Source organism: Neofelis nebulosa, chromosome 8 (genome assembly GCF_028018385.1).
Source record: "Neofelis nebulosa isolate mNeoNeb1 chromosome 8, mNeoNeb1.pri, whole genome shotgun sequence".
In the NCBI taxonomy this organism is placed as follows: Eukaryota; Metazoa; Chordata; class Mammalia; order Carnivora; family Felidae; genus Neofelis; species Neofelis nebulosa.
In genome coordinates, this window is record NC_080789.1 from 69,313,128 (window position 1) to 69,340,225 (window position 27,098).

Consider the following 27,098-nt stretch of genomic DNA (forward strand, 5'->3'; position numbering starts at 1 on the left):
CAATGAAATATTACTCAGCCATCAAAAAGAATGAAATCTTGCTATTTGCAATGATGTGGGTGGAACTAGAATGTATTATATACAAAGCGAAATAAGGCAAATCCCATATGATTTCACTCATACATAGATTTTAAGAAACAAAACAGATGAACATATGGGAAGGGGGAAAAAGAAGAGGAGAGACAGAAAAAAACCACAAGAGACTCTTAACAGAGAATAAACTGAGGGTTGATGGAGGGATGTGGGTGGGAGATAGGCTAGATGGGTGATGGGTACTAAGGAGAGCACCTGTTATGATGAGCCCTGGGTGTTGTATATAAGTGATCAATCACTGAATTCTACTCTGGAAACCAATACTACACTGTATGTTAACTAGAATTTATATAAAAAATTGGAAAAACAAAAAAGGAAGAAAACTAAAGAAAAGATTTAAAAAAAACAACAAAAACCCTAAATCTGAATAATAAATGTCATTACTGTCTTCATGCCCTAATGCCTTTGCTATCCTAAGCTTCTCATAGGTCCCTGGGCATACAAACTCCTACACATTCTTCAAGACCCAATTCAAAAGTAATGTCTGTAGTGAAACTTTCGTTAACCATCCCAGCATTACATGAACTGTTTGCTATGCAGCCAGTAACACTATGATACCATCTTTTTACAGCTCTTTACATCTTTATACCGTAAATTTGTTTTTTGGATGTGCTTCTTTAAAGGCTGAAAATAATCTTTTTTATTTCTAACTCCTAGCACATACACTCTCCTACAGGGTACTCAATAAATATTTGCAGAATCAAATGGAATCAGGATTGCAGCATCTAAAAATGGCTTTAACAAATGACTAGCTCTAAGAAGCCTTGTTGAGTCTTATTCAAAAAAGACTTCCAAAGAGGAGGCACATATCAAATTTTGTAACACTGATCCTGCTAGCAGATGGGAAATTGTGCTATGCATTTAGGTTCATTAACCTTTTCGGCACTTTTTCTTCTTGAAATACTATAAGCGCTTCATCAGAACAGCTATTCTCAAACTTTTTAGTCAACAAACAGGATTAGCTGACTACCTACTCTACCAGCTACCATTTGCCTGTTAAGACAAAAACGAAACCTAAAAAAAAGTAAAGAATACAACTGACAGTGGTGAAGAAAGTTTCAAATTAACTTACTACATAAAACAAGATGGTCAACTTAAATTAATCAAAGAAATAATCAGAGACAAACTAAAGCACTGACTTTTAAGCAACATTTTGACAAACAGATTTTACACTATAATCTAGTACACACATGCCTATATTAAATACAATAATTACCTTTACCGACATGATGGAATCTGATACATCTAATTTTCTTTTCATTGGAAAAACAATCAATCAATCAAAAACCTACCAGTAGAGACCTGCCAAAATGATTTCATGACACTACTACTGGGTTGAGATTTAAAGTTTGATAAACACTGTCCAAAGAAATTGTGTATGCTATTAATAATCCATACGCTACAGCAATAGCTATAATCCCATATCAAATACGTATATGAAGTTTACAGCAAAGTACAATGTCTGTAGTGTATCATAAAAATTATGAATAGCAAATATAATTTTAAAAATAATGTGGTAATTTCTATCAGTAGTTAGAAAAAGTGAAATGGAATCTTTGATATCTAAAACATGAAAAAAATATTATGTCTATTAAGACAAGTGCCTTAGTCCTAGACCTCTAAAAAAGTGACAAAGCAAAGGGTCTTAGCTGAGCACTGTTAAAAGAATGATTTTATTTTAATCATTATTCTTAAGTATTTCTTCAAGTGGAAGAAAGCCCTGTCTTGAGTTCAGTTCTACTCATTGTTGATCTTAGTTATTAAATTGTGAGATATGGTTTTAAAAATAATTCTCATTGAGTGTCCAACCCAAACTCAAATTTAAGACAAGTCACTCTTCCTAACCAATTATTACCTTTAAGTTGCTATAATAAAGAAATTCTACAGCCACCATCACCTTTAAGTCACGTTAAAGAAACCTCTTTTCATAGCCAAATAAGAAATCAACGCTTAGCTGATTTTGTTTTTTAAAAACTAGTATCAAAACACATTCCCCAATAGCCTACCATTAGGCAATGATGCTCTACCTATAATTTATATAAATTTCTTAGTTTAGGTGCTACCACATCTCCATAAACATCCCTCTTAACAGAAAATATTTTTGCTAAAACACTTCAGCGGCTTCAAAAGAAAATTTTCATGAAATGAAATGACAGAAATATAAATATAAAAGCATTCCAGAACAAAGAGCATTTATGTATATCAAATAAAATTGCCATTTACTTTTTACAAGACTGCCACAGACACATGAAGTTGTGTCCAGGTTTTCTCACTGGATCCCCTTGTTGACTAGATGCACTGAATGGAGAAGGCTGAGAAGTGCTGGGCTGGTTCTGCACCTGCGCAGCTGGTGAAGGCGTCATAGGAGTGTTCTGTGAAAAACACAACCGCACGGTTTGTGAGATGACACTGAGAAATATTCACATTTTATACCACAGGTTTAAAATGAGGACTATAATGATGAGTGTATGATTATATTGATAGTTATAACTTCTAAAATAAAATTTACATTTGTAGTTTTCATAATTATTTTTTTTTTAATTCTTTAAAAAGATAACTATGCTTATGAAAATAATTAGGAAGTAAGATTCTTTTATTTCCTATGAACCACAAAGGCAAGATCATATTGTTGTTGTTACAGGATATACATTATTTTGAATTAAGAATTTTATATTAATAAAATTAGGCAGAAACACAATTATAAATTAAAATAAATAAAGCTACTATAAATGCACCCATTTGATTTACTTACGTACATTCTTTACAAGAACAAATCAATTGCAAACTATTATTTTTTGGCATACATTTCCATTTAGATTTTTTAATCAATACAACAAAAAGCAAACAACACATAGCAAAAAGAAAAGAAAATTTCTGATGTTAAAAATGAAGTAACCATAAGTAGAATGTTGTAAATATTATTTTATAGTTAGCTGTTTTAACAACTTTAGTCTTTTATGTTGTCCAGAAAGAGCTTTTGATGGACAATACAAGTAAAAAGATTCTAATTATAGACATAAGTCTTTAAATATAAGCTATGTTTTCTTCTTCTATACCACATCCCTTTCTCTATACAAGATACATAGGTAAATAATTACAATATATCTTAAAACAATTTGCGGCAATATGTTTTCTTTGAACCTTAATTCAGATTTATTAATCCTCACAAAGGAAAAAATAATATTGAATTTCTCATATAGAAATGGCAGCACACCATTTCAAAGCATTGTTTGAAGGCAATAAATTTAAACTTTGGGAAGATATTAAGTACACTATTCACTTATATGGTGATATTAGAAATACTTGGGCAAAACGAAGTTAAAAATAGCTGAAAACGTCAGATTAAGATTCATAATAATTAGAAAAACAGATGAAACACATAAAAAGCTACAGCATAAAAAAAAAGGGAGACTGAAATGCTGAAAAAAAACCATGTCTCTTAGAAATGTGAAGTCAGGGCACCTGTGTGGCTCAGTTGGTTAAGCATCCGACTCCTTTTTTTTTTTTTTTTTTTTAATGTTTATTTTATTTATGTTGAGAGAGAGAGAGAGAAATAGAGTGCAAGCAAGGGAGGTGCAGAGAGAGAGGGAGAGAGAGATGATCCCAAGCAGACTGTGAGCCATCAGCACAGAGCCCATTGCGGGGCTCGAACTCATGAATGGTGAGATCATGACCTGAGCTGAAACCAAGAGTCTGAAACTTAACCAACTGAGTCATCCATGTGACCCAACATCTGAGTCTTGATTATGGCTTAGGTCATGATCTCACAATTTGTGGGTTTAAGATCCATGTCTGGCTCTGCACTGACAACATGTAGCCTGCTTGGGATTCTCTCCTTCCCCCTCTCTGCTGCTCCCCTGCTCATGCTCTCTTTCTCTCTCTCTCAAAATAAATACTTAAAAAAAAAAAAAATGTGGCATCATGGGGTGCCTGGGTGGCTCAGTTGGTTAAGTGTTCAACTCTTCAGTCAGCTCAGGTCATGATCTCACGGTTCACTGGTTTGAGCCCCAGGCTGGTCTCTGCACTGACAGCATAGGGTCTCTTGGGATTCTCTCTCTCTGCCCCTCCCCCGCTTTGGTGCATAGGAGCACAGGTGCACACGCATGCACTCACTCTCTCTCTCTCTCTCTCTCTCTCTCTCTCTCTCTTTCTGCCTCTCTCCCACTAGCTCTTTCTCTTTCAAAAATAAATAAACTTAAAAAAGGTCTTGGGGCACCTAGCTGGCTCAGTTGGTTGAGCAAGTGACTCTTGAGCTCAGGGTTGTGAGTTCAAGTCCCATGTTGGATGTAGAGATTACTTGAAAAAAATAAAATCTTGGGGCACCCGGGTGGCTAAGTCGGTTAAGTGTCTGACTCTTGATTTCAGCTCAGGTCTTGGCCTCATGGTTTGTGGGACTGAGCCCTGTGTTGGGCTCCATACTGCAAAGCCTGTTTAGGATTCTCTCTCTCTGCCCTTTTCCCCACTTGTGCTCTCTCTCAAAATAAATAAACTTAAAAACAATTTTAAAAAAAGAAAGAAATGTGAAGTTAGGAACTTTGGAGTTCCAAGCTCTAAGGAAAAAAAAAAATCTACCTTTGGGATATAATTAAAGTTGTTTCTATAGTTGGGTCCCACCATTAAGATTTTATAATACGGTTAGGGAGAAAACATACATGCATATACATGCATGAAAAACAGGTGTCATGGATAGGATGTGAACTTTCTAGTCTGACAGATCCATATTCAAACTTTAAATTTGCCTTTTGAACTAGTTATGTGACCCTGGGCAACCTATTTAACCTCTCTGATCCAAACTGTTAAGTAATGAAATCCAACTTTAGGAATGGTGGGAAGACTAGAGAAATGACAGATGAAGTGCCTAACTCTAGAGTCTCAATAAACGGCAACAGTTACTATTATTATTATACTAGAAGTCCAAATAGAGAAATCCAAAAGGGAAGTCGTATTTTGGAGGAAAGATGATGAGTTTGCTTTGGGAACAACTACAAAAGTTAATCCTGGAAACATGGATCTGACAATCATTCACCTGTGAATTCTATTTTTTTAAATCACTTAAAAAAAAATGTTTATTTATTTATTTTGAGGGAGAGAGCACAAGCACAAGCAGGGGCAGAGAAAGAGGGAGATAGAGAATCCCAGGCAGATTCCATGTTTGGCACAGAGCCCAGTGCTGAGCTGGATCCCATGACTTGTGAGATCATGACCTGAACTGAAATCAAGAGTGGATGCTTAACCAACTGAGCCACCAAGGTGCCCTCACCTGTGAATTTTTTTTTTAATTTTTTTAAATGTTCATTAATTTTTGAGAGAGAGAGAGAAACAGAGAGACAGAGTGTGAGTGGGGGAGGGGCAGAGAGAGGGAGGCACAGAATCCGAAGCAGGCTCCAGGCTCTGAGCTGTCAGCACAGAGCCTGACATGGGGCCTGAATCCATCAACCTGAACCGTGAAATCATTACCTGAGGCAAAGTCAGACGCTTAACCGACTGAGCCACCCAGGCACCCCTCACCTGTGAATTCTTTAAGCCATAAAAACCGATGATGAGAAAGCAGATGGGGGTGGGGGTGGGGGAAGAGGGTCAGAGACAAAGGAATGGAACATTATAATTAGTTTATTTATCAAAAGAATTATGCAAATTGATTCCCTGAAATAAAAATATTACATTAAAAATACAGGAAATTCTAATAAAGGGGAGTAATCAAGAGGACCAGTTTCAGCCAAATACAAATATTAAAGAGTAACAAGTTACACATATCCCAGAATTTTAATTTAAGGGTAAATTTGCCAGAGGCATCAAATTTCCTCAGGATTAACCTTCTGGTTCCCTATACTTTCACCATTTAAATTAGGTATCTTATTGACTAGCTTGTCATATATTTGTAGATTAAGCTTATTTTTACTTTTATAAGTGCTAACAAATCTTTATCCTATTTTTTTCTATTATGGAACTCTTATTTGGTGTCACATAGAACATTTAACAAGGAATCACAGGGTATTTTAACCCCAAATGTTAATGAGGGACATGGAAAGAATGCTCTCAAATTAACCTAAGCTGTTAAATTAAAAATGAACAAAGATACATTAACCAAATGCAAGGTATGAAAAATTTGTGGACCCTGATTCGAACAAGTTGTTTAAAAAACAAACAAAAAACCCACCACATTATTTTTTAAAGACAACTAGAGAACATTGACCATGAACTGGGTATCAGATAATATTAAAACATTACTATTTTTGTTAGATGTGATTTGGTATTGTATATATATCTAAATAGTTAAAAGTACTTTAACAATTAAAGAAATAGACTCTGAATTATTTATTGGCAAAAAGAAATAATGTTTGGTATTTGTTTTAAAGTACTCCAACAGGGGCACCTGAGTGGCTCAGTCAGTTAAGCAACTTCAGTTCAGGTCATGATCTCATGGTTCGTGGGTTCAAGCCCCACATTGGGCTCTGTGCTGACAGCTCAGAGCCTGGAGCCTGCTTCAGATTCTGTTTCCCTCTCTGTCTGCCCCTCTCTGCTCATGCTCTATCTCTGTCTCTCAAAAATGAATAAATGTTAAAAAAATTTTTTAAGTACTCCAATAAAAAAAATGATAGTGGTGAAGAACAGATGAAACTAAAAAGGCAAAATGATAATATTTTAAGCCAGGTAATAGATACATGATGATTTATTGGCTTTTGTGTATGTTTGAAAAATTTGTACAATAAAAAGTAAACAAATGACAAGAAGAATTAAATAGATCAAAATATACATCAGTGAAACAAAAAGAATTAAAATACTTACAGAATATACCAAATGAGAAATTCTAAAAGTCATGTTTTCTTTGACCACAGAGGTAATATTTCTAGGTTTCCTCTTGTATTAAAAAAATTACACATTTCTTTCGACAAAGCTAATTTTCAAATAGGTTGTATTATGCTGCAAAAATTTTAAAGTACCATTTAAATTATCTTTTAAGAATTAGGTCTTTTGTATGAGAGTGCAAAATGGATTTCTTTTAGGATGCAGTAGTTTACCTTTTCTTACTATTTATCATGAACTGCTAGACCATAAGCCATAACTCTAACTCAAGTGCAAATGCAAAAATAGGTTTCAACGTTGGGGCGCCTGGGTGGCGCAGTCGGTTAAGCGTCCGACTTCAGCCAGGTCACGATCTCGCGGTCCGTGAGTTTGAGCCCCGCGTCAGGCTCTGGGCTGATGGCTCGGAGCCTGGAGCCTGTTTCCCATTCTGTGTCTCCCTCTCTCTCCGCCCCTCCCCCGTTCATGCTCTGTCTCTCTCTGTCCCAAAAATAAATAAAAAACGTTGAAAAAATTAAAAAAAAAATAGGTTTCAACGTCATATTTTGGGAATGATCACTCTTGAGGAATATTCTATACCATCCAGTCTATTCAAGAGGAGCTATTTTTGTATATCAGGTTTTTTTTTTTTTTTCCAAATCAAAGTGGAAAATTCGCCACAACTCCAGCAGTGAGTGACCAGAAAAGTAAAATTACAAAAAGGATATAAAACAATTCTGTGATTTATTCTGTAATGTAAAATTAACTAAACCTTAGAATAAGACTAAAATTTAAACATTTCAATATGTGTTAGAAAAATACAAATTCATAATCTAGTCTCAAAAGAAATTCTTTACTAAGTAGTAATGAAATACTGTGTTCAATTGTAGCTACAGATTTTGAAAGCCACTTATAAAATGGAACTGATTGAGGTAAATAGGATGATGAATAAACCAGACACAAGGACACCTAAGATCCAATTGAAGGAACAAACTGAAAGAGTGTCCTCTAAAACATAGGCAAGTAAAGAGAGATACTCTGAAACAGCTTTAGGGAACAAGAACTAGATTTACTCTAACTGTGATATAAAAGAGATGATACTTAGTCTAAATGTACAGATCTTTTGAGAACAGAATGGAAGGCACTAATAGAAATCTTTGGAAGAGAAATCTTTTTGAGTTTGGGAAAGTTAACCTCAACGCTTAAAAATGAGGGTTTGGGACAAAGTAATATCTAATAATCTTTCTACTGTAACACTCTCTTATGCTCTTAAACTATCACATTTTTTTACTCTAAGCATAAACCTAGACAGACAATCAATACATATCAAGCCTGGCTTATAAAAACACATCGAAATGCAAACAAAAAATTATGTTTAGTGGTAATGCCTTTCTTAGTTTTTACAATGTGCTAGTCCGCCAAAAATCTAAGCAGTAGCACTCTTAAGAAAATACTGAAATGAGAATTCCTGTGGCTTTTGCTAAAATGACCTTGGCTATGACTAAATGCTGCCCCCTTGAGGCGACAGATCTGCCTTCTGATGGGTTAAGTAACTTCAAGCTCTTTTATCAAAGGAAGGAAGGGATCTGGAAGATACCAAGATTCAGTTTATGCCCACCATATCAGCAATGATTCCTATGTGAAGAACATGGAACTGAGGAGAGGCATATATAAAATACCTTAAGTAAATACATCCTTAAGTAAACTATTTTTATATACAAGAATTTAGTATGTCTTCAGATCATGGGATTAAGAGTAAGAGTTATGTTCAACATGTAATTTACATGTTCCTGAAAAAGGCAAGTCTTTAGGTAAATATTTATAATTAATTTTATTTTTTACTCATTTTTTATTTTTTATATGCCAATCTATTTTTTTTTTTTTGTCTCCAAAAAATGGAATTTATGAACAGTGGAAGGAGGCAGAGCCTTTGGAAGTAGTTATACTCTAACCTGAAAATATAACAGACTGAAAATAAGCAGCTACAAATAAAGAAATCTGCTTTATTTTGTATTTATATAAACTACACAACTAAATACTACTTAAACACAAAATCTATGGTGATATCATTTATTTTCATCCTCTTTTTTTGTTGCTATTTTTTTTCTGTAATGAAATTAATACAGCTGATTAATGGGATTAAAAAGGAACAAAATCGAGAAAAGGAACATGAAATAACATTGGTATTAGGAAGGATTACCTGTTGGCCATTCTCAGCAGGGACATTTCCCTGCAGTCTTTTCAGCCCTGCACATTCTGCAAGTCTGGGAGTCCCTTCTTGGGGTCCAGGTGCCTCCTTTACATCCCCAAACCCCTTGAAATGGTGGAAATAACAAGGTTTGGCTGAAAAAATCACATTTAAAATTCTCTATTTCATCTATCCCTTTAAGGTATCAATTCAAGCAGTGAATAAAATGGTGTTAAACCAAGGTCTATATAAAAGAAATTTAAAGAATCTGGGCAACAATGGAAATGGCTTTTTCTATTAGCAGGCTCTTAAGAAGGCCCAACAGCCTCCCTTCAAAGGAAACTTATGATCCTATCTTGAACAGTTGATCTTTTTTAGGCTTTATAGGTACTTTATGTGAAGGTAAAACACACCTATACCTTTATTGAGTGCCTAACTCTATAGCAGTCACCATGCTAAGTGTTACACATGAGAACCCTGGTTGTTAATTCTCACTCATAGACACCATGCATGCTATCTCTTTTTCTTTGCAAAGCTTTAAATTTCTACATGCCAGCCAAACACTAATTTTAAAAATAAAGAATGTAGCTATTTTAAATAAACTACATTCTTTGGGAGAATATATAGAAGAACACATTCCTCAGATTAGGAATAAAATGTAATAATTTTATGACTTGGATTAGGTGCATATACATCCAATGTGTTAAGAAGATGTCCTGAAATTATCATTTAATGGCATGCACATTTGGTAACATAATAGTTCAAATAATCAATATATTATATACCAAAGGACTTTCTAGAACTTTACAAAGAAATCTTTTTTAAAATAGTGCATAAATGGGTGAAGAGTATAAATCTTCATTTCAGACACACACCCAAGTGTTCAGTCCCGGACCACCGCATATTAGCTGGTGACCTAAGGCAAGTTACTTTGCATCTTAGAACCTCATTTCTAAAACATCAATAACAATTTTTACCCAACAGAGTTACATAAAGGATTAACTGAGGAAATGCTTTAGTACAAAGTTCCTAACACAGGTCCTAGTTTTAAAAAGTATTGTTGTTTGTTCTTTGTTACTTAAGTATCATTATTGAATATAGTCACACTGGAAGATTAAGGACACAAAAAAATGAGGGTTGATAGTTCCACAATAATGGAGTTTTTTCTCTCACTTGGCTTAGTCTATTATAACTATTTAGGATTATAAGGGAATCTGAGAGGAAAAAACAGAGTTAGGAACATAATCAAGGTGAACTGGGAAATTATTAAATGTAGGAAAAATATAAAGATCCAACTTACTGAATACTATGTGCCAGACACTGCACCATTAAAAAAAAAAAATTAATGTGCTTAATGGATGAAAAACTCAAAGAGCAGCATGGCAGTTTGAGTAAAACTGATTTAGTATTTTTCACCAAAACTCAGTATTAATTATTGCCATGTATATACCATCAACTAAAGAATACTCAACCTATTTAGGTACCTTGCAATAAAGATAAACCTAAGCAAGGTAGTACTGACATATGAATTCAAATCTCATTATACCTCCAGACAGCACTGTCCAGTTTTATCCACCCACATGAAAAAAGATGCCTATCAGTGGATGAAGTGTTCTGAACCAAGGGATTCTTTGTTCTTTCATCTTCTATTTTGCTGACCCCTCCACTGCTAAATTTGGTACTAATGCCAACAATGGCCATAGATCTGCTGTAAACACCAGAAGCACAGAGACGAAACCCAAGTCAGAAGACTGCTAGCAGAGCTGGTGAGTCATAGAAGGGTCTGGCTACGGAGTACTTAGCAAAGAGAGTGAAGAAAAAGTAATCCAGAAAATAGGTGACAGACAACTGTCTGTGAAGCAAACCCCTAGTTTCAGTGGAAACAGCATGCAAGACTGTCCTTAAAAACTTTAGAGGCAGAATGACCCTCAACTCAGTAGCACTGATGCTAGAAAACACTTGTATTTACTAAAGTGTACAGATCAGATAGGAGATATTAAAGAGGGAATAGCAGAAACATGATAGTAGGGCAAAGGAGTAAGAAACACAGCAGCAAGAATATCAGAATTGCTGAAAGAAACTGAAATTATAACACTTTTTAAAGAATAAAGGCAACTAAGTCAATATGTAAATATAATAAGAACACACTTGATACAGTTCTTACGGGATTCATCTTTTTTTCTTTTTTTCTTTTTTTTACAAAAGAACTGTGAAACAAGCCATAAAAACATACATCAAAATCAAATACAGCAACTCCCTTTTAAAGTGGTTTTAGCATCCCCTTCCAAGGGAGACCAAAAGGAGACTAACGTATATTTAAAAAGTCTCTAAACAGCACCTGGGTGGTTCATTCAGTTAAGCACCCAACTCTTGATTTTGGCTCTGGTCATGATTTCACAATTTGTGGGTTCCAGACCCGCACTGGGCTCTGCACTGGCAGCGCAGAGCCTGCTTGGGAGTCTCTCTCCCCCTCTCTCTGCCCTTCCCCCACTCGTGCACATGCACACACGCTCTCTCTCGCGCACGCTCAATAAATAAACATTTAAAAAATTCTCTAAAAGATGTCAGATTAGCAAGTACTCCTCTATCTTGGGTCTATAAAATTACTAATTTGGGTCTATAACAAAATTGAAAAGACTTCAAACCACGTGCTAAAGTTAACAATTGAAAACTGTATAATACCAAAAAACACCAAAAAATAAGAGCACGAGAACCTGAGTACATTAGTGAGCAGACACAATTACCTTTTCAAGATGAGGCATGGAACAACAGTGCATTTTTCCCTAAAATCCTATTTACAAATCAGAAATTTCTAAGTGCAATATGATAGCAGAACGACTTACCTGTGGGACCACATTCTGTACGTATGTTGGTGGATGCTGTTGCTTTTGCTGAACAGCACTTTCTATTGCTACTTTCGCTACAGTGCTTGGATCTGCTCCTGCTGGCACGGCAACCATTGTTGCACTGCAGCCAGCATTGTTGGGGTCACTGATTGTAACAATTCTAACTCCTACTTTATTTGGAATTCCTGTGACTGTTTCCCTATCATTATCCTCTGCTGGCCTCTTTACAGTTTTGCATTCTGCTGTGCCATTTGTAGACCGAACGTCAGATGACAGGGCAGGAGAATGGGACACTCTTGATCCTGAGTGGGGAACTGCTACGACTTGATGCCCCTGTATAACAGAGGTTGTAGAATGTGGTGAGACAACTACACTTGGGCGTTGCTGAGGCACATCTGAATTCAAACTTGAAGCTAGAGGTCCATTAGGCAAATCAGTACCACTAAACTGCTGTGTCGCCACATTTGGAGCCTCCTGTATACTGCTCACAGATGGTGAACCACCCAAAGTTAATATAGGTCCATTAGAAATTCTTTCTAGTTGATCACCTTTGGCAGTATCTTGCTGAGTGGCATCTAAAGTCCCTTGTGGTTCCATTGGAGATATCTCGCCATTTCCTACGTGATTGGAAGTTTTGTGATTTGGAATGTTTTTGCTTAAATGAGAACCATCTCCTTTATCAAAATCACAGATTCCATTAACCAGAGGTTTTTTCAAATCACTTTTGATATCCTGCATGTCGATTTGTTCTGAGTTCTGTTTTCCGGACGTTCCATTCTCACCTAATTCTAACGATGGCCCATTACTGATTAGTGAGCACTGATTAGCCTCACTTTGAATTTTCCCTGAGTTTGAAGGAGGTAGACTTGGGTCACTGTACTTTCTCCCATTTAAAAGACTTCCCACCTGCATTTCATTTTCCTTTGTATCCCCATTGCTGGTGTTTGTGGTTCCTCGTCGGCAGGACGGGTTCTCCATGACTTCAATCTTACGTTCATGAACATGTAAACCTGTTGCTTCTTTTGCTTCCTCCTCCTTTTGGCAAATTATCTTATCACCTTTGAACGGGGGAGTAGCAGTAGTACAGGATGATTGTCCAGCTGGAGATGTCTGAGTGGCTGGAAGCGTTTGCACCTGAAGTCCAACTCCTGCTTGCGTCCCACTCATAGTAATTCCTGCTGGAGCAATGAGCTGAGTTGCATTTCCCTGACTCACAGTTGCAGTTGCAAAACTTGTATTTGGCACAACTGTTATGGTTACCTGGTTGCCAGAAGTCCCTTGGAAAATGGTTGCTGGGCTATTTGAGATCAGTGGGCCTGGCAATATTTGTAAGTTCGAGATGGGCACAGTTTGCACTCCCCCTGCAGGTGGCATTGCACTTTGGACCAACTGAACATTTTGCTGCCCAACCAATAGCTGCTGAGCTGAAGTTTGCCCCTGCACTCCAAAACCTGCTGCTTGGTTATTGGCCACCTGGTATACCACCTGAGGGCTAGGAGCTCTAGCATTATTAGGGGGAGGAATCTGTGGAGCTGGGAGAATTAGCTTACCACCTGGTGTTGAAGGACCACGCTTTGGAAGCAGCAACTGTTTTATCAGACTTGACTCACCAGAAGCAGGCTGACCAACGCCTGCGTTTGTCTGCTGTGGCTGAACTTGCATCTGTACTTGTTGTGGCTGCTGAACCTGTACTTGTACCTGTTGTGGTGAGGGCGCTGGTGAATGCTGCTGCTGCTGCTGCCTCTTCACAGACAGCATCTGACTGACGGTAGGAGGTGGTCCTTGTGACTGAGGGGCGGAAGAAGATGACATGGCAGTTGGGACTTGGTTATTAGTAGCTGGGACAGGTGATGGTGAGGAAGATGGAGTTATGTTTGGTTGCCCAGTTAGCTGAACTGTCTGACCAGTTGGAAGAGCTGCTGGATTAGCAAGAACAATTTGGTGAATGGCTGGTGCATAAGTTTGACCTTGTTGAGCCGGCTGGCTTACAATCACTACGCTTTGTTGGGTTGGCTGCTGTGGTTGTTGAATGGGCTGTTGTACCACTGTTGATGAAACTTGCTGAGAAGGGAGAGGTTTTGGTGCAATGTTCTGAAACCCTACTCTTGAGGGTTGTGGACTTGGGACACCAGCAATGGTAACCATCTGTCCTGTAGCTACCTGAAAATTCTGTACGGACGTTGCTGAGACAATATTGGATGCAGAAGTTGTTACGTACTGTGAAGGTGCTATGATAACGGTGTCTTGTGGCTGGCTACCAGCTGATGATTGTTGAGATGAAGTTTGCACAGGCTGGGGTGATGTGGTGATTAACGGTTGACCCTGTGAAACTGTAGAAGTACATGCTGGTATGTTCTGTACTCTGCCAAATATATGACTCTGTGGGACGGCTTGTTGAATTACTGTAACAGGAGTGCCGGAAGGTATCTGTCCTGGTACCACTGTGTGTAATGGAGACTGTTGTGGAATTACAGATGGATGATGAAGCAATGTCTGGGAATTTACAACTGTAACGGGTTGTGGTCCTGTACTATGATTCTGAACCACAGAACTCTGAGCAGCTCCTCCACCCACAGCAATACTAACAGGAACTGCTGTCTGGGGTAGAGAATTCTGAATTACTGTAGCCTTAACAACTTCACAAGGAATTGGAGCTTTATTTTGAATGACAGTCACTGGAGCATTTTGCTGCTGGTGGGTATGAACTGTAGGATTTGGTGGAATTCTTGAAACAGTCTGTGCCACAGTATGAACACCTTGTACTGGAAAAGACATTTGTGTTGCAGTCAAATTTGAAGATTGGTTGGTAACAGAAGTCCTCTGAAAATGGTTTCCTACAGTTTGTGGTCCATGAGGGATTCCTGAAAAATAGGAGGGAAAAGCCAAAATTTGTAATGAAATGACTGAAAGCTGCAGGTAGGCATTATTTTACTTAATACAAGAAAAAAAATAGTTTTAGTAAATTAACATCTAACTACTTTGCATCACACGAATATGATAATAAGTAATAGAATAAGCAAGAAAATGCTACTGGAAAAACAAGGAAAAATTATACCTTTTAAATTTATATAATACCCTTTTTCATTTTTTTACTTATTAAGTTAGTAATACTTAAAACTCAAAAATTAATACCTGCAGGTGAAGGACTTGGAGATACATCAGGAACAGAATCAACACGAACAACAGGAGTAGAGACTGGTTGCTGCTGATAGTACATCTGAATGGGAAGTGGTATAGCCCTCCGTTTTACTCCGACCACATGAATATGTGCCTGCCCATTGCTGCTGGAATCCTCCACTCTCTTCACTGTATGATTTGGAAAGACCGTTCTGTAAAGTACATACATGCTTAGTTTTGTTAACTAGCACACGAGCAAAAAACACTGACTTCTAACAGTGTTTACATAACAGCAGCAGGACATTTGCTGCTACTCATTATGAACCAGTATGATTCATATAGTTATAGATTCTATAAGGGTAGGGAGCAAAGAAAAAACATAAAAGATCAATTCTCCAATTTTTAAAATCATTATTTATTAACACTGTGGGGGTTTTAAATAATTCTATTGCATACATAATTAACAAAAAAGCTGCATCTAGGCAATCAGTGTCTATTTTATGAACTTTGCAAAATATCAAAAAGCCTTGATATCTGATGACAAGGGTATTAGCTATAGACTATTATTCAAGACTACAAAGGGCAAAAGTCATGTCTCTAACATATAAAAGTAGGTAGAAAAAAGTTTCTCTCTTCTTTCTTTGATAAGCCTTCTAATGTTCAAATACAAACACCAGGTTTGATTTCCAAAATTTCCTTGTATTTAAATTTTCACCCTTACTACAACCTAGCTAATATTTCAAGTAGTAGAAATATTTAAAACTGGATAGTTATTTTGTCTAAAGAGCAAGAGGTGTTCTAAGTGATATACATTAACTTTGTTTGAAGTTAACAACTATGCATCCTACCTAAGACATTTATAAAATCCAGTTGAAGTTAGGATTCCACCACGAGCTAATTTACTGCACGTTGAGAGGTACTCAGAATACATTTCTGCTCGAGAGACAGAACAATCTGGATTTACTTCAAAATGAGCATTTAGCCTAAAAAGGAGAAAAATAAATGGCATTATGCATAGTAGATTATAGAAGAGTTCATATTTAAATATAGCAAAACCATCTGAAGGCAATGTATTATTAAATAATATTTATGCCTGTTAATCAAATTTCTCTCATGTTATTAGCAAAAAATGCACGTTAGGTTTTAGATTGATGAAACCAAATAGAGATTAACCATGTAATCATATTTATTTTAGTATAAAAAATCATGAACAACAAATATAAAAACTGTGCTCACATCCCAGTGAGAACAGGGTTGGTCTGTTGGCAACAAATACTCACTCTACAACAAGTAAGTATTATTCAATGACTATCTACTCAATTTCCTGTCTTGCAATAAGTAAAATATAACAGAAAATCCCAATAATGAGCTATTTCCATCAGAGATGTGGAAAATGGAGGAAAAACTGAGCTAAAATTAAACGTGTGTTGCTTCTTGGATCAAATTCCTTGAGAAAAACTTACCCAAGCTTCCAACTACTCCTTAAACAATGATACTTCTTCCATGCTGCACACTCCCATTCCCCCATTTCAGAGACTTTTATTCCTAATCCATTACAAAGTAATTCAAACTTCAGTTTGTCTTTTTCATACAGTGACTTCCATCCATACAGAAGTTAGGATTGGAGGCCAAATTATCTTCACAGGATTCTTTTCTAGGATTTACTATATACACAACAGACCAATGTATAGCTGTTTATATAAACGGACTCAATACTTATTATAAGATAACTTTAAAATGATTCTCTCCTTCTCCACTAGAACTGGCAGAAATATGCAAATGAGATTTTTAAGGTCAAATTGATGCCTAATATACACACATTGTGCAATGGATGTGGCACATACTTTTTCCAACTTTCATAATTCTTTGAGTACTGAATTTTCAAAAGGACTAGATACAAAAAACTTTTTTTGGTTTCAGCGTAGAAGACAAACATTTCCAAGTATTATTGGAAGAGATTCATCAAGTATAAGGTGTAAAAATACAGAAGGTGAGGAATAAGCAAAAAATTAGAGATATTTAAAACTATACACCTTATTTGAGCAAAGTGGAAAAGTCTAGAGAAAACTGCCACAGGAACAAAGGTACGAAAGCACCAAAAATATGGAACACAGAATGACAGGAGCATGGAATGGGAGACAAACAATGTTCGAGAATGGGAGAAAAGGGATCAAAGAAAGAAAAATTTTAAAGTAATACATCATCAGAAAGTGATCTTTTACATTCAGTCTGTTAATCTTATAAAGAGTTTAAGTTGAAATTCATAAACTATGTGGAAGCTATTATCCATGACAAAATGAAATCTAACCAAGTCTCCATTTATTTTTTCAGAAAGTGGCTGACATAGGACTATTCAGTCTTCTCCATAAAATATTATTTTCAAGTTGCTTATTTCTATGTAAACTCACTGGCTCTTCTATCATTTGATTAGTTTCCCCTTACTATTCCCAAAAAAGAAAAACTATCAGTGAACAAGAAGTATTGCTTGTGATGAAAAAGAAGGGACATTTAACAACAAAATCTGGTTTTATTTTCTTAAAGACAGTCCTGGTCAGTTTTAATAAAATACTGATTTAAGAAAAACAGATTTTATAATCTGACAAATCTTATTTTCTACAAAGTCAAAGGGTAACATTTTAACACAAATTTTACTCTGAAAAGAAGTGGTGTAATTTAATGAAATTCTAGTCAAAGACTATTTTAATTCTGAAGATTATGATGAATATTTTTCTTTTAAACTCTTCTAAAATGCAGGTGAAATGGTTTTACATTATCCTTTCTTTGTATAAATGATATTCTACTCTGACTAAAAAGCAATACAGAATAAAACATTCTGGATGACTGTTGAAATACATTTCCTTTACCCTTTTGCTTTATTCTTCCCAAGGATAAAGCCTTAATAGAAATAAACCACTTACCACTGACAAGCAAACTTCTCACTATCTATTTCCACTATTCCTGGAGGTGGAGCAACATGCTGTGCTACAACTGCTCTGGAAGCTAAAGAAAAAAATACATTAGCTACATCATTTTTAGAAACTTACTTAGTTACTATATGCCATGTTCAGTTCATGGACACTGAAACAATATTTACAATGAATACCTTTTAAAAAAGGTGTATAAACATAATGAAAATATACAAATTTGAGAAAGAAACTTATAATGGAGCACATATTATACCAGGCACCGTTTTAGATGCTTTATATGAACTCTTTTTTAAATCTTGCAATCATTCCAATAATAATACTATGGATTATATGGTCAATATCAACTCTGTTTTTCCCATGGGTCAGACACTGAGTTAAATACCTTACATATATTATTTTAATTCTTCTGTGCGGTGGGTATAGATAGGGAAACGGAGACTCACTCAAAGTGATTAAAATAACTAGCCCAAGGTCACACAGCTCAACACATCAGTAAATAAGAATCAGTTTAGTTACAGAAGCAGATAGCATCAGAAATCATAACTTCACTTCTGAATCTAAAAGATTAACATTAACTCTCTAAGTGGCATATATAACACATCTGGGAAAAGGTGAACAAAAAGGTGAACTAATTTAAAGTCCTACATTCAAGAAGGATTTTCCTAAGATTATTTTTCTGAAGAAAAAAAATCTACTGTAATAATAGTTTTAAAATATACCTATTGTCCGAGGAGAGGCAAGATGGTTGTGTGAAAGAGTACTAGCTGTTCATCTTAAGACGCATAACAATTTCTGAGATTTTACTTATGATATATTTTAAAACAATTCAAATCCAATGAATATGTTAAATAATCTATTATTTTCTAACAAGTTGAGTAGATCTGTAGAAAAATGTTTTCTTTTCTGCTGTATTATATATAAAGGAACTAATGAAAACATGAAAAATATAACATAAACTTAGTCATATGATAATAGGTTATAAATACGAGTCTTTATTTATAAAATTAAAAATTATACTGCTTCAAATAGTTTTTAAACTTATAAAATGTACCCACTATTTTTCAAATAACATTTTAGCAAAACTCAGGATCCTCAAACAGAACAAGTGTATTTCTAAATTATTAGAACCAAAGGAGCTCCAGAGCACAGTCAAATCTGTGAATGATCTAAAGCAATCCTTGACTTGTTTGATGAACCCCCAAGCTTTCACTGGGATAAGAGCTAATAGCAGCCACTTAATGAACATTTACTCTGTATTAAGCCATTTACATTTACAAAACATTGTTTCTTTTTATCTTATTTGTAGGCCTAAATTTAATTACCCTCATTTTGCTAATGAAAAAATAAAGCTCAGAGATGAAGTTTACAAAAGAACACATGACAGAAATGGCAGAACTGTGTATAGCTGGAAAGCCTTCTTTTAGGGGTACCCGATTTGAATCCAGGTCTGTCATGTTTCAGATACCATACTGTGACATGCTGTTTCTTAACAGAACAAAATAATTAGAACCCAAACTATTTTCCTAGTGCAAGCCCAGCTTATCTTTTCTTCTCCTAACTTGATGACACAGTGACAGAAAATAGCCTTCTAGGGCCTGTACCTATATGGAAATCTTCCTCCTTTTTCTTCATCAGTTGTACTATGATTGTACTACGTACCCTACTCAGACTGAAATCACCTGAATCAATTAACAACTAGTTGAGTGAAACATTAGAAATGATGTTGAAATTATCAATTTCCAGATACTCAACTTTTGTATATATTCCTTTTTAAAACTGCCCTTCTCCCATTTTGGAACAGAAAGTCTTACATCTCATCCATCCTTTAGAGCAATGCAAGTTATGGTTAAATACATGGCTCTGGAGCCAGAGTGGCTAGCTCTAGAGTTCCAGCACTCACTAGCTGTGTAACCGTGGGCAAGTTAATTAACCTCTCTGTCCATAAAATGTGGAAAAGTAACACTGACCTCATAGGTCATTATGAGGATTAGAGGAGTTTATATAGAAGCCACTTAAAACAATGCCAGGCACATTTTCACTATATAAATGTTAGCTATGATGATTATGATGATAACAATGATGACGAATGATACAAAAACCTCTAGGGCCCCAAAGGGAGAATCAGAATTATTACAAACCACAAAGCTTCTTTTAACCAAGGTATTATGGTAGGGCTTTCTGTCTATATTTTATTATGCTTTACATATTATATTTAGGAGCAATGTTGGGCATTAGATATTGAGTATTTTGGTGCTTTGGTGTGTTCTGAATTCAAATACAGAGTGAAGACAATTTTTGTTTAATGTCCTTCCCTCCTCTATCCTTCAACTACTGTCAAAAAGGGTATTACTTTTCAGGTCGAATCTTGTATAAGTAAAGCATAGATAAATTTTTTAAAGGAATACTGAAGGTGGCGTCATCTTATTTCATTCAGATGACAAAGTCATGGCTTAACTATGTTAGAATTACAAAGTAAGGAGCATGTCATGGGAACACCTATTAACCACACTTTCTTGGGTTGAAAAATAAAGTTGGACTTTATCAAAATAATGGAAAATGAGGTTGATTAAGCAAGATCCTTTTGATAATAAAGCCTATTAGTTAGGTTATGTGGCAGACATTTTCTATAACTGAATGAGGTAAATCTGCAGTTCCAAGGTTTTAACACAAAACTACTCAAAGCACATGATAAAAGCACCTTATCGAAAAACTATATTGGTCTCGAACAATATATCCAGTTCCTAACCCAGTGGTCCTCAAAGCATAGTTCCCTGACCTGTAGCATCAACATCTCATGGGAACTTGTTAGACATTAAAATTCTCAGGTCCACCTGAATCAGAAATTCAGGGTATGGAGCCTAGAAGTCAGTGTGTAGGCCCACCAGGTGATTCTAATGCACCCTGAAGTTTGAGAACTGGTGTGCTGATACTTCTTGAATGTATCAGGTTAAATAAGGTGTATCTAAGCAAAACAGTCAGTGAGTATAACTTCTAGTCATATCTTATTAATATCTTTTTAATATATTTTCAATAAGCTTAAAAGCAAATGTACTGACTGGGCATCAAATTCTTTTCTGAGTCATATGTTGTTACTTTGATTTCAACAAAATCAAAGAACTCACGTCAGAAGATCATTAAATATAATCTTAATAATTTTGGATAATTCTGAAGGCCAAAGGATTACTAAGTTCTAACTTAGCTATTTACTGATGTGAACTAGATTTTCAAATTAAATCTATAAAAAGGAAAAACAGAGATAGAATTAATGTTGAACCCAGTTTCACTCAAGCAATAAAAAATATTCATTCTGGCACACATTGGAGTTAACACTTTACAGAGAAGTAGGGAAAAAAGTCTCATCCACCTCATTAAGAGATGAACTTCCAATAGCTACTTTGTCATGTACTGTTTCACATACTGTTGATTTCTAAAACTCGTAATGATAAAATTTTAAACACTTAAAACTTCATAGAGCACCAGGAAATTGAAGAATTTAAACTAAAATGTCTACATTTAGAGCTGAGAAGTACTGATATGAGTTCAAGGAGAAAGAGGGTATATAAAATTTCCAATATGAAGAGTTTATATATTTTTTTAAATGGATGTTGGTAAGTATCAAGATGATACTGGATACAAAAAGTATTTTAACTTTTAAAATGTCAATTTAATATACACAAAAAATTTTATTTACAACTATTTAAGTTATAATGAAGAAATTTAGATTTCAAATTAAAAGTGGGTGAAAGGTTATATATAAGTATTCATAGTGATGAGGAAAAGTGAGCAAAAAGTTTGAAGAGGACCATTCCATAAGAAAGCAGTAGTAAACAAACAATGGGGGGGGGCACACTATGAATGATACCTAATAAAACAATTAAAAGTTGTCATTCATGATGAGCTAGTAATAAAGTAAAATGCTCATCAGCTCAAAGATGAACTCTTTTAGGTTGTCTTTACAGGCTTATTCCCACCTCTGTCAATGAATTACTATATATATATATATGTGTATGTGTGTATATACACACACATATCACAAATGCTCATCATTTAATTTCGTCCGTTCGCTAAATGAGGACCAAATCTTAGTTTAGGAGGTGGCTTCATTTGTTAAGGTCACTAGTGGGTCAATGACAAGGCAAAAAACAGTAGCCTTCATCAAAACTACCCTTAAATATTCTTCAAATGGACCATTATATTTCAGGTTATCAATGATAATTTATTAATTCCTTTCTTTGTTGGACATAGTTTCTCTATGGCCCTCAATTAATTTAATCTCTAGTTTCTTCTTTAAGGATAAGAACATACTCCCACCATACACGTAACTGGCAAAATGAACTGTTTCATTTCTTTGTTAAGGTTGAGAAACTATTAATATTTGACCACTGATTCTCCAACATGCATTGGCTATTTAACATCTATTGTCTGTGGGTGAAAGGTACTAACTAGATTAGTAGTCAAAATTACCTACTGTTTTCATGCTTTATAATTTGCCCAATTCTGTTAGTTGATATCAAGTAAGTTAAATGCACATATGATACAACTCTACCATATACTTTAGAAGGATGCAGTGGAAGTCAATAAAGTATGTGATATGTATTACATACTTTGTGTGAATAGAGTATATAATTGTGATTCTATAAGTTAGAGAAGAGGAGAGACTGGGACCATGATTAAATGAGAGCAGAACAAGGAGCTGGAGAGATGTGATGAAAGTCTGAACTGGGCCATAAGCACTGGCAGTTGAAGATGCCAGGGTATTTAGAAAGATTCAATAAGATTTGGTGAATAAATGGATGTGGTAGTTAAAGATAAAAAATAATGAGATTTTTGCTGTAAGGTTGTGAGGGAAGTTGAAAATGAGCTAAATGTATTTCTAGGCTGAAAGGAAGAAGCAGGTGAAAGATAAAGAGGTTTAAGATACATGAATGAGGAGATAGATGGATACTCAGAGCACAGATTCAGAAGAAGCTGACATCTCTGAAGACAAAGGGAAGTTGAAGGAACATGAATTCAGACGCTAATAAGTTTGTAAGTGAAGGGGTAAGAAGCTGAAGAAACCCATGCCACATGATTTCCATATTAATTGCAAAGTGAGAATACGATCAACTGAGGAAAAGAATACCCTATATTAAAAAATACAAGGAAAGAAAAATGTCTTGGGAATGGTAGGAGGTGGAAAGAGCAGATGAGGTGAAAGATGGATTGTTTTAAGACAAATGAAGTTGAAAAAAGCACTCCCCAAAAAGCTGAGAGTGCTAAAATATAAAAATGCTGACTCATATTGAGATAGGAGAAAGAAGTCCAAGGACTGAAGAGAATGATCATTATTTGACAGGTATGAATTCCAACTAAAGACATTTGAGTTAAACAGAACTGACCCAAGGGCCCCGAGGAAGGGTGCACAAGTGCAGGTATACATGTCCATATATGCGTCATGTGTACAAATGCACATGTGTCTAATCCAAGACTCTGATTCTATGGTTTCTGGTCCAAAACTGAAAGTTATTAGGATATATTATACTTATGTATTAGTATGATCACCTAGGAGAATTATAATTATAAGGTCATTCTTGGTGTATCAATTTCCAATGAACAAAATCACAAATAAGTCCATCGGGGCACTTCATCTTGTTCCCACAGTTGTAAATATCTAATCCCTCACACTCCTCTATAAATGTTTTTTTGAAACTCTATTATACTATTCTTCCTCTGACTTACATTGGTCCTACTGCTCCTGGAATGTATAGTATCTAAGAAATTAAAGCTCACACTCAAGTTCTGCTTTAGCCTATTCCACTATACAATATCAGTTTCCTGTACTGCATATTTAAATTTATCCTTAGTATTAAAACTTTCACACCATTAACCATACTGAAAAAACATTATGTAAAAACACTAACCTGGGTTGGATGCTACATGGGTCTGGGTTTGGACTTGCTCTACAGCTTGTGGCCTAATTTCAGATAAAACTTGATGACTGGAACTTGGATGTTCGACGAGTTTTACTGCAGCTAGTGCATCAGGGCCAAACATCTGAATATCCATAGAAACCAGACACACTAACATGTCTAAAATAAATTAAAAACCAATAGTTATTAATCAATAATATTACCAAACAATGACATTGCTGAAAAACACATGCTGTATAGAATAACTGTTTCTCAAATGCCAGTCCACAAATCATTGTTCATCAGAATTATCTGTGGATCTTTAAAAAAGATAGTTAGGTTCAATCTCTGAAGACTGATTTAGTATCTCTGGGATGGGGATTTGGCATCTTTGTTTTTAAACAATTTCCCAACTGATTCTGATGTGTAGCCAGATTTAGGAACCACTGATATGGAAAGTAACATCTTAAATTTCTCAATAATAGTACTGGCAAGCCAAATCTCTATTAACTCTGATTTTAGTATTTACACCAAAGACAGAAATCATTTTAATCAATGAGTAAAATGTTAACATGATATACTTTCATAAGTATGTTTAAAACTGACAACCCACTAAGGGTGTGTTAAGTTCACTAATTTTAAGGATAGCAGCACTACCAGCAACTTCTAGGAACACAAGGAAACTTTTTCACTCAGCTTCAGTTGCTTAATAGTAGCAGCTGACTGTTTAAAACTGAAAGATCTGCTCTTCAGAGACAGCAGTTTTGTTGGTTTGAAATCTGATATGTAGTAACAGAAATACAGAAAGGGACATGAATTATTGGTAGCCACATACACCCTGGTCTCCATATGACAGAAGTTTCTCGCTAATCTTAAACAGGCAAAAAAGAATAGCACAAACAAGTGTATCTAATGGGTAATGACCCCTCAAAATAAACAGTACATCCTAAATATCAATTGTGATTTAGCACAGTACCAGACTAAATATTTTTTTTCCTCAATAAGGAAAATAAACGTTTCTCTGGTTTAGTCTTACCTATGCTCTTTTCTACTTTTGCAATTTTTGTGCAAGCGACATCTCCCATTTCGGTGAGCATATATAGCACCTCGAGTGTTGAGATTACAAGCAGCACATCAGGTAAAGTGAGATGACAAATGATCTCTCTGTATGAGTCCTGATCGACATATTCACAAATCAAAACACCATTATCTTCTGCTTTGCAAAGATTTCCCAAAATTTCCATGCCTGAAAAGCATACATGCACAAACATTTATTTGTTTTTTAACAGATGCTAAAAATTTTGTGTGTGTTATACAGTGAGAAAATTAAGTAAGCGCTTACCCCTCATCTTTAAAAATCTATCCCTTGACATTAGGCATTTAGTAACAGTATGAAACATCAGATGAGTAGTTTTGAAATCAACAGGGTCCAACAGAAGCTGGAAAAAAGAAAGGACACTATTGTTGAGGCAGGCTTCTTCCACTGTTGTAAACTTCAAATTTAATAAAAATTAACAACAGTGTTGCGTATGTTTTTAAAAAATGTAGTTACTGTGAGAATAGCCATCACTAAATCTGGAGCATCATTTCAAATATTTCTTTTTTCTAAAAAAGTGTGTGATACCATACCACTTTAGGCAAAACTGTATGTAGGCCTTTCATATTCTGTAAGTATAGCAAATATAATAATCCCATATACTAAAATTTTAAAGTAAATATCATTGCTAACTATTAAAACTATTTTAAGTTACTGTCACATGCTTACCTCAGCTGCAATATTTCCTAATGTGTCAAGGCCTAATTGCCTTAGAGAAATAAAATGACTATGTGCAGAAAGTAATAGGAAACGAAGACAGGTACGATTAGCTGCCAAGAGCTTAACATTGCCCTCCTCAAAGGAAAGATTTCGCAAAATCACTGCAATCTGAAGTACCCGTTGTCCTTCAATATCATTAATGCCCAGCTTTCGAGGTGGATGAAATAAAGATTCCCAAATCCATTCTCCTGATGTACCTTCTGTAATAGAAAATACACATTTTACTTAAATTAATATTTCATTTATTATTATTGATAGTCAAAGTTACTTAAAATTTTTCTTATTGACTTACCATGAGACTTGTTTCTGTCAGAAATGAGGTCACGTACTTCATTATCATCAACAATGTCCTTCCAAAACTGTAATAAGAAATTATAATACTTAATTCTGACATTTGAAAACAACTCTTCTATTACTTTAAAGACAGTCACACATACTATAACTCTATAAAATTTCTATTTGAAAAAAATTCATGTAGATATTATATGTTATATATTTATTTATTTGACATAAATGCTTAACTTTTTATAAGTTTAAGGTAGTTATAAATAAGGTATCATTTCAGACTAGAGTTTCTCAACCTGGGGTTATGGTGCTATTATCTTGTTACTTTTGTACTAATTTAGGGTCCTATTATCTTGTTACCTTTGAACTAATAAAGTAGCACACAGACTATTTGCTTTTCATCTCTTAAGCATTCTAGTATGTATATTTCAAAATAATTTATTTTATTTTTTTGGAATGAAGATTCCTTTGCATTTAAAGTCACTAGTCTGAGAAAAAGTCCACTACCAAAAGGATCCACTGCTCAAAAAACTCACGATAGAAAATGTTTGAGAATAAACAAGAACTAGGCATACGAAGAAAAAACAAAAACAAAAACAATGTTCAATAAACAAGAAAAAAGGGCCATAGGAAATCCAAATAACAAAGATATCAGACATGGAATGTTAGATGATCACAGATAATAAATTCAAAGAGATAAGAGATCGAAAAATTTGGCAAATAAATGAAAACTATAAGAACTGGGGTGCCTGAGTGGCTCAGTTGGTTGAGCATTTGACTTTTGATTTTGGCGCTGGTCATGATCTCACAGTTCTTGAGTTCGAGCCCCATGTCAGGCTCTGTGCTGACAATGTGGAGCCTGCTTGGGAATCTGTCTCCCTCTCTCTATGCCCCTTCCCCACTCATGCTGTCTCTCTCTCTCAAAAATTGAATAAATATTAAAAAAATATAAAAGCTAAATAGAATTTCTAGAACTGAAAAGACAACTCAATCTAACAAATGATTATATACGACTCAAGAAGCAATTAGTGAACTAAAAGAGAGTGCAGAAGAAAATAACAAATTGTCAGCAAAAAGAGACAAAAGGATGAAAAAAAAAAAAGCATACAAGACACAGGGCATAGAGTGAAAGGTTCTAACATTAGGGTAATTGGAGTT

The 27,098-nt window shown here is 35.2% G+C and overlaps 1 protein-coding gene across 5 annotated transcripts in view; it reads right to left on the minus strand.

The window, feature by feature from the left end:
* The window catches only part of ARID2 (AT-rich interaction domain 2), a 180,709-nt gene that overhangs the window by 46,770 nt on the left and 106,841 nt on the right, over positions 1-27,098 (minus strand). For 4 of the 5 annotated variants that reach the window (XR_009265756.1, XR_009265758.1, XR_009265757.1 and 1 more), the window contains exons 7-17: positions 25,948-26,014; positions 25,605-25,855; positions 25,182-25,278; positions 24,876-25,085; positions 23,852-24,019; positions 17,943-18,024; positions 15,873-16,007; positions 15,040-15,236; positions 11,905-14,768; positions 9,074-9,187; positions 2,317-2,465 (exon numbers count right to left, since the gene is read on the minus strand). Coding sequence is in view for 2 of the 5 variants with exons in the window: in XM_058743031.1 (XP_058599014.1) it covers positions 2,317-2,465; positions 9,074-9,187; positions 11,905-14,768; positions 15,040-15,236; positions 15,873-16,007; positions 17,943-18,024; positions 23,852-24,019; positions 24,876-25,085; positions 25,182-25,278; positions 25,605-25,855; positions 25,948-26,014 (4,334 nt within the window). In the remaining 3 variants the exon portion in view is untranslated. The remainder of the gene's footprint in view (positions 1-2,316; positions 2,466-9,073; positions 9,188-11,904; positions 14,769-15,039; positions 15,237-15,872; positions 16,008-17,942; positions 18,025-23,851; positions 24,020-24,875; positions 25,086-25,181; positions 25,279-25,604; positions 25,856-25,947; positions 26,015-27,098) is intronic. The other variant, XM_058743032.1, reaches the window with a different exon arrangement.